Consider the following 8625-nt stretch of genomic DNA (forward strand, 5'->3'; position numbering starts at 1 on the left):
TTTTTAAACTTTGATTCTCATTATTTACTTTACAGTTACTTTTTCAAATTAAAACATTTTTTTCTTTAACCAAAGAGCCACATTGAAGGAGTAAAAGAACCACATGTTGCTGTAGACTAGAGCCTCAGGTTTCCTCAGGAATAGACTAAATATACTTATAGTGCAGATAAATGGACTACTTTTTGCTCAGGGAAAGGTGATAGGAAGATATGTCTAATATAATAAAGTTTTTTTGTCTAAAAATGGTCTAAATTGTAAAAAAAAAAAAAAAAAAGTGGTTGTTTTTATAACCAAATGTTAAAAACAATGAAACGATAAAAAATGTTCTTCAAATTTTCAATTTGTTTTTGACACATCTTTAAAATCCTGCAACAGTTACATGTTTTCTGAATGTGGTTTGTCTGAAACTGAATAGAATAAAATAGTAAAAATGTACTATCTGGATTTCTAAAGTGGCAGCCGTCCGAAGTGTTTGATTTTATTCAAGTTCAAAAATATTTATCTCAGACATGTGAAAAAATATGTAGACAGAAAAATCGGACAAAAGAAAAAAGGTATAAATTCTCATGTTATATTCACCTATTTAATGTTTGTCTGTGATTTAAAATGTATAGATAAAAATATATTTTATTGATTGCAATACTATTTAATTTATAGTTAAATATATTTTGGTTTATGAGAATTTTTTTTTTTTTTAAACAAAGTACCTCCTTACGTTCCACACGTCCTTTTGCTTGGTTTAACTTAGAAAAAATAAAGTTAATCTCATACAAGGTCGGGTTTTAGTCTTTGATTTAAATAAAAAGTGACATTTTTTGACATTTTATACAAGACTGGCAATTTTATTTTGAAAGACGACGGAAGGTGGAGTCGCATGTTTGTGACGTCAAAGACACGTGCCGGTCGCACATGAGGGAATCAAAACAGACTCACCAACAGGTTTGGATTTTTATCCTATATTAGTAAACCAAACATATTCAGTAATTAATGAATATGGTTAAGAAGAACAGACTAAAGGAGCAGGTTTTAATTTAATTAGATTAAACTGTTTCTAAAACTGAGCGTCACGTTCATGTAGATGATAAACAGAAATCGATTAACATAAAATATGTTTATATGTTCGTGTCTGAAGCTTCTATTTTCTTCAATGTACAAATCTAAAGTATTAATTTTATTTAATTTAAGCTGTTAAATATAATCCATCCATATTTTATATATAAAAGCTAAAACCATAAATGCAGAAGTTCTGTTCACCTGAGATCTGCTCGGTTTAGTCTGATCACGTGGTCATTAGGATGAAAGAATGTTAGAAATGTATTTTTGTTCCTTTATAAGTAGCGAGTAGTTGAGGGTGCAGACATTTTTTGAATAAAAAAATGGAAATTATAATTATTTAATCTATTTCAAAGGATTAAAAAAAAGATGTTGCTGTTTTTACCCAAAATCAGAAACACTTGTCATTTTCTATGATCTAGCGGCAGAAGTTCATTAGAAAGTCATCTGAGTTGTGGCTGGAAAAGCCTGCCTCCACTTCCCATGATCCATCTGTTTCCTCACAGCCTTAAGCTAACAATAAGCTGAAAAAATTGTGAGCAAAATTGTAAAATAAGAGATCTATTTTTGCACCAGAATGCCACAAAAACATGTTCAAAACTTAATTTTCATTAAATTATTCATTATTTTAAAAGGTTCAGGGAAAATAAAGTAGCAGAAAGTAACAAAAATGAATGTAAATGTAGGTTTAAAACAGCATTTAGTGTTTTTATGTAACAGATTGTAGTTTGCACTTCATTTCAGAGCTGCTGGGCTGCAGGATGTCATCTATTATGAATGTAATTTAATAATTTACATAAATCCCTCTGATACAAACATTCAGCTGCTCTAGAACTCCTATTGTGTTGTTGATAATAAACCGATTTGGTTTGGTGTTTTTTGTCCGGATGGTTGACCTTCAAAATAAAAGCCTTGTTTAAATGAGATGTCTCCTGACAGGGAACATGGGGAAGAACAAACAAAAGGGGAAAAAAACGAAAACCGTCTTCCAAGTGGCCAACAGGCCGATGAAGATGAAGCACAAAGCCAAGGCGGTCACCACCGCCCTCAAACACGTGAGTTAGTCGTCTTGAACTGTCCCCTTTCTTTCCTTTTTCACGCTCACGTGTAAAACGTGTCTCCACAGATCAACGCTGGGAAACGGGAGAAGGTGGAGAGTCTGAATCAAATGTTCTCTGAAGTTCAGAGGGATCTGAAGAGCGTCTCCAAGACGACCGAACCCCCGAAGAAGACGCAGGTACTTAGGAGGAATCCTGGACATCGTTCTACAACATTTACTGTATTTAAAAAAGTTTTCTGTTTTCAGATGATCAAAGAGCCGCCCAAAGAACCAGTAAATGTTGACAACGCAGCTCAGCTGTTTTCCCAGCTTTGATGGACCAAAAGCACCAAAGAACGTTTCTGTCATGTGTGGTTAAAAAAGCAGCAGAAGGACATTTGAACGCTCACTGTTAGATGGTTTATTCATGAAAACTGTCAAACGATTTATGATTTAATTTAAAAAATCCTCATAAAATCATCAAACATCAAAGATTTATTTTTTATTTTGCTTCTCATCAAACCTCCTTTGGATGCTAATTATTGATGCAACAAACGATGAAGATTTCTGAGAAGTTTGTTTCATGAATGTGTTCCTATCACACAAATTACATAATAAAAATATATTAAAGATAATGAAAAATCAGATTTTGATTTAATCTTGTTTGAAAAATCCAAAAGTAAAAACACAGAGGAACCATTTAGGGGAAAAACGGCCCTAAATGTTTTTTATTGATGCTTTTTATTTCAATTTTAGAAACTTTTATCATTTTATTAATTTAAATATAATGGAAAGACTATCTGTAAATGTTTGAAACGAAACATTTTTGAGAAATTACTCTTAAAAATAAAAAGATGACTCACTGATTTTTAAAAATTGAACGCAACATTTGGAGATAGCACACATTTATAAATATTTATAGAGATTTAGCCAATTTGTTTAAATTTTAAATCAATATTTATATCAAAGTGAATATTTAAAATGCAAATCATCACAATCAACATTTAGAATCAAGATGTAGATTTAGCTTTTATGTTTAGATTTGGTTTTATTTCTTTTTTGAGATCCTCATATCTCCTGGTCAGAATTCCATTGAGGATATTACAAAACCTAAGAGATTAAATACTATTAAAATGGTAAAGAAAGTTATAAATTGGGATTTTATTTTTATTATTTTGAGGGAAACATCAAATCGATGTGAGATGTACGGAGTCAAATCAAGATCAGCTGAAAGTGAATAAAAAAACAGAAAACTTGTAAAATAGACATTTTTTTTTCAAATAAAAACAAGATATTGTAAATTTGAAAAAAAAAAATGAGAAATTTTTTTGAAAACTTAAAAATGTTAAAACTTGAAATAAATCTGGAAAATTTGAAAAATAAATTAAAACCTGAAATGAATCTCAAACTTAAAAAAGTGAAAAAGAATAACTGAAAACTTTAAATAAATATTGAAAATTAAAAAAAAAATACAGAACACTTTAATTAAAAAGCTATAAATGTGAAAAATGTCAAATAAAAAAAATAGTGAATCAATTTGTAAAAGCTTTGTTTTGATTTTTTAACTTGTTTTTTGTTCTGAATCGTCACTTTCACTTCAGATTTAGTATTTCAGCTGCTGAGCTGAGCCTAATTTTACATGGGGGTGGGGCTTTAGATAAAAGAAACTGCTTTTACTAATGGTTAATTTTTTTATTTTAAAATTTATAGTTTTTTATTCAAGTTTTCAGTTTTTTTATCAAGATTTATTTCAAGTTTTCAGTATTTTTGTTTTTTTCAAATTTTCACAACCTTTTTTTCCCAAACTTTCAAAAATAATTCAGTTTCAATGTCTATATTTCAAGTTTTTTTTCGTTCACTTTAAGCTGATCTTGATTTGACCCCATAGATCTGCCAGTTGAACTCTGAAAAGCCGTCTTTAAATTCTCTGGTCGCTTGTAGCCTTAAAGTAATTGAAATATTTAAAATGTAGTTTGGAGATTTAGAGTAAAACTTTAGATTAATTGAATATTTATAATAAAAATGATGGAATCTGCAAAAATGTTAAATAAAGTTTCCCATTTGTGAGTCAAACCCTTTCAGATCATTCATGTACTTCACTCATTGTCAATGGAGTGTTTTAAACTGTAAATGCAGAAACATTTCACAACAACTCATTATTTTACATTAGGAGGGAAATATTTTGTGTCACATAAAAATGTTCTTTCTTTTTAATACCTAACAAACGTCTCAACCGTTTAATTATACATAAAGAAGTTTTATTTTTATTCAGAAAATGTAACTAAAACGTTAGTGTTATTTGTTTCAAATATCTTTAAAAATTATCTTAAAAAAATGTTTTTTGTTTTTTTTTTTTAGAGTCAAGTAAAGACAAAATAAGAATTCAACTTTTTCATTCCTGCCGGCTCACTTCCAATTTTTTTTTTGAAAATAAAAAACGAGGTATTGCAAATTTGAAAAAAAAAAAATAAAGAAACCCCTGAAAACTTGAAATAAATCTTGTTCTTTTGGCATTTTTTTTTTTTGGTGTTGGAGGACATTTATTTAAAAAAAAATGAAGCTTAAAAAGATATTTATATATCAACATTTTTGTAAATTACGAGCAAAAAGAGAAAAGCTGGGCGGGCCTTAAGCTCCCAGCTCCGCCCCCTTTCTGATACATCCACGTTCAGACCAATAGATCCATGAACGTCTTTGTTATCCTCGTCTAAACTGGAATCTGGATCAGCCGGATAGTTCTGATATTGCAGCGCTAATGTTAGCATGAAGCTATGAGGGGCTGTAAGCTAGTGGGAGGGCGTGTAAAGAAAGGGATCATGGGAAATGTCACCAATGGTCCCGCCCACTCCTGCAGAAACTATGCCCCCAAAAAATTACTTTTTACTACAATTTGGTCTAAAAACAGCATCATCATAATTAAAGAACCACTGACTTCCACACCTGGAGAAGTCTTCAAGGCTGCAGCTGTCATCAGATGAAGGAGACGGCTCACCTGTTATCAGTATGCTGCTGCTGCTGCTGCTGCTGCTGCTGCTGCTGCTGCGCTCCGCTGGGCTGAGTCCAAGTCTGAGGTCAGGGGTGCAGCAGCATTTTGCTGATTGGTTCTCTCCCCGATGACCTCGGACAGAAACGCTGGTCAATAAATCTCCTGTGAGCTGCGGGGAGGGAGGCTGGTAAACAATCCAGCGCTGCCATAAATAAGCAAAGAGATGAGATTTTCAAGGTGAGGATGACACGGCAGGAATGTGATGGTTTTAACCCGGCTTGGTGGAGATGCTCCGATAAGACTTCTCATCACTTGGGGGCAGCAGAAACAAGATTTAGAACTTGTTAAAGTGAAAGCTGAAGGGATCCCTGCATAAACAGGAAACGTGTTTGGAAACGTTCCTCTCATCCCGGCTGAACGGCAGACGCTCCTCCTGAGCCGATGCATTATTGAAGGATGGGAGTTTCAGAGCAAAGCTGCTTTTACTCGTTAGCTCTTCAGCTTTTGTCTTCAGCTTCGTTCCTGCGAGCGCAGAGACGGATTTCTGACTTTTTTCTGTAATTAACCTCCTGAGATGTTAGAGGTGGAGATCAGAGATCAAGAAAGAAAAGGTCCTTCAGGGCTTTCAGAGCGTTCCTCAAAGCAGCATCACTTTGGTGCTTTTCAGTTCTATTTTATTGAACTAAATCGTACTAAAACCATTTATTTGATGACATTCTGAAACCAAATGTTTTCTTTTAACTAAAGTCGGAGGTCATCGAATCATCAAATCCAGCCTCCTGGGAAAGGATGACACACGGAAGACAGAAAAGTAAAGCTTCAACATTAAATCAATGAACAGATGCTATCTGAGGTTTTGCGGCGCGATTTGGCCGTCGGGTGTGGCACATTGAGGTTGACACAAGGCTCAACCAATCAGGGACTCAGCTTTGAACATGTGACTCGATCAAAGGGCAGAAATAAAAATTCAATGTGGTCTGCGGACATAACGCTAGCCAGCTGCTCTGTGGACAGTGTATCAAGCTAGTGACTGCATCCTCCGGCACTGCTATCTCAGGATCCAGCAGAGCTAGCAGTCGTCCAGGGTCCAGAAGGGCTATCTAGCTTTGTTGCCCAGGGTCCAGGAGGCTAGCTAGCCCATCTGCCCAGGGTCCAACAGAACTAGCTAGATGTTGCCTATGGTCCAACAGAGCTAGCTAGATGTCGCCTAGGGTCCAACAGAGCTAGCTAGATGTCGCCTAGGGTCCAACAGAGCTAGCTAGATGTCGCCTAGGGTCCAAAAGAGCTAGCTAGATGTCGCCTAGGGTCCAACAGAGCTAGCTAGAGGTCGCCTAGGGTCTGGCAGAGCTAGCTAGATGTCGCCTAGGGTCTGGCAGAGCTAGCTAGATGTTGCCCGGGGTCTGACAGAGGTAGCTAGATATTGCCCATGGTCCTACAGAGCTAGCTAGCTGCTGAACAGGGTCCAGCAAAGCTAGCTAACTTTGTTACCAAGGGCCTGGCAGAGAAAGCTAGCCCAGACACCCAGGGTCCAACAGGAGGAGCGATCCCCTCCGGCCATGGTTAGGTGGACCAAGTGAGCTATTGCCCAAGATCCGTAAAAGCTAAATATCCCCCCTGCCCAGGGTCTGGCAAAACTAGGTAGTTCCACTCCTAAGGGGTAGGACAGAGCTAGCTAGCTGTTGCCCAGGGTTTGGCCAAACTAGCTAGCTTTGTAGCCTATGTTCTGGCATAGCAAGCCAACCCAGCTGCCCAGGATTAGACGGAGCTAGCTAGCTGTTGCCATGGTTTCACCACAGTTAGCTAGCACTGCCAGAGTCCAGCCGAGCTAACTGACTTTGTTGCTTAAGGTCCGGCACAGCTAGCTAGCCCAGCCACCCAGGGTCCAGCAGAGCTAGTTAGCCCCGCCTCCAAGAATACAGCAGAGCTAGATAGTCCTGCCTCCAAGGCTCTGGTAGAGCTAGCTAGCTGTTGCCCAGGTTCTGCCACAGCTAGCTAGCACCGCCTCCCAGAGTCTAGCAGAGCTAGTTAGCCCCGCCTCCAAGAGTACGGCAGAGCGGGGTCGCCGTCCTGGCTGCCGGGAAACAGAGAGCCACCATGGATACTGTCACAGTGGACATGGTCACGCTGGCTTCATGAGCTAATGATACTTTTGTTTTCATTGACCTTTCGATAGAAAGATCCTCCATTTTTATTTTTATTTTAATGTTCAAACTGGGTCACAAACAGGCAAAAGTGATCTCTAAAATAATCGTAATGCAGGTTCAATTTCTGCTGAAGGATTGAACCGCGTTGAGAAAGACTGTGAATGATCTGGTGAACCCAAACACGCCAACGTACTTTCCAGAGTCTCTGTAGAGCTCTTTAAAAACATATAAACCTGAACTACTCTTTCAGCATCCTGCATGTCTTCCATGATGTGGGAACGAATGAATTCCAGGAAGATGTTGGTTGTTGCTCTGCGGCATCAAGCAGTAGATTTGATATGCATCAAAAGAGGCGGCAGACGCGTCCAGTGGGAATTCAGCATAAATGAGATAATTTTTACCACTTAAAAACATATTAATATGTCACTACCACAAACAAAATCCTTGTAAAAATCCTCCTTTTATCCCTGCTAACAGCTTTAAAAATGACAGGAGAGTCTGAGAAAGCCTCAGCTGACAAAGCAGATGCTGCGTTCAGGTGTCAGCCTGCGAGCAGGTGCTTCCCGCTGAGATCCAGATGGCTGCACCAGAGCGCGGCCAGCACCACTTTGCCCCCCGGGGGGAGTGGGTGGGCCTCACGCGAGCACAGATGTACATCTGTGCTCAGGGATGAGGAAACCTCTGCTGTCTGCATTTAACAGGTTGAACAGAAAGATTCCACCAGTTTGATCAGACCAACATCCACGAGGGGGTGCTCTGGACGGCCCCCCATCAGTATGCAGGGGGGCTCGTCGGGAAGTGGGTCTGAGGAGGAGACAGAAGAATCCCAATAAGAAGCTGAAGGGCTGCATGCAGCCCGTCGCTCCAGCACACAGCTGGGTTTCTGCTCTGACAGGACCAGAACAAGAAAAGGTCAGAGCGTCCACACGGCTCCCGGAAACCGAAACAAATCCGTCAGTCTGTCTGCTTAAAAAAACTTTTTCTTTAAAACCAAAGCAGCACAAATACAGATCAATCATTCTGTGGAGGAAATTTGGTTTTAAAAGGTCAAAATACAGTTCAGTTTTGGTTGGAATTCATAAATAACTCCTAATTTTTTATTAAAGGTATTATGTTCAAATAGCTCATCTTATATCACTATAAAAGTGAAGCTGCAGGTGGAAAACAACGATACGCTGCACGGCGCTTTAGGGGAAACGGGATTTTTGCGAACATATTCCAGACAGCTACGCCGGGAATATGTTCAAATAAGTATCTATTTATTTTAATGATCAAGAACTAAATAATCACCACTGAAGAACATTTTTAGGGTAATAACACTTCTCCCGAGCCGGGACACAAAATCTGGATCTTTCCAGTGGAATGCAGGAGCGCTAACCACGGAGCTAAAGATCTTTTTACAG

General features: G+C 37.9%; 1 protein-coding gene across 1 annotated transcript; it reads left to right on the top strand.

The window, feature by feature from the left end:
• Window positions 1-820: 820 nt before the first annotated feature.
• rbis (ribosomal biogenesis factor) lies at window positions 821-2737 on the top strand. The gene is made up of 4 exons (XM_024280173.2): window positions 821-939; window positions 1993-2108; window positions 2180-2290; window positions 2360-2737. Exons 2-4 carry the CDS (start codon window positions 1998-2000, stop codon window positions 2426-2428), a joined length of 291 nt encoding a protein of 96 aa, XP_024135941.1. The 5' UTR covers window positions 821-939; window positions 1993-1997; the 3' UTR covers window positions 2429-2737.
• The last annotated feature ends 5888 nt before the right edge of the window (window positions 2738-8625 follow it).

Source organism: Oryzias melastigma, linkage group LG20, assembly GCF_002922805.2.
Source record: "Oryzias melastigma strain HK-1 linkage group LG20, ASM292280v2, whole genome shotgun sequence".
NCBI lineage: Eukaryota > Metazoa > Chordata > Actinopteri > Beloniformes > Adrianichthyidae > Oryzias > Oryzias melastigma.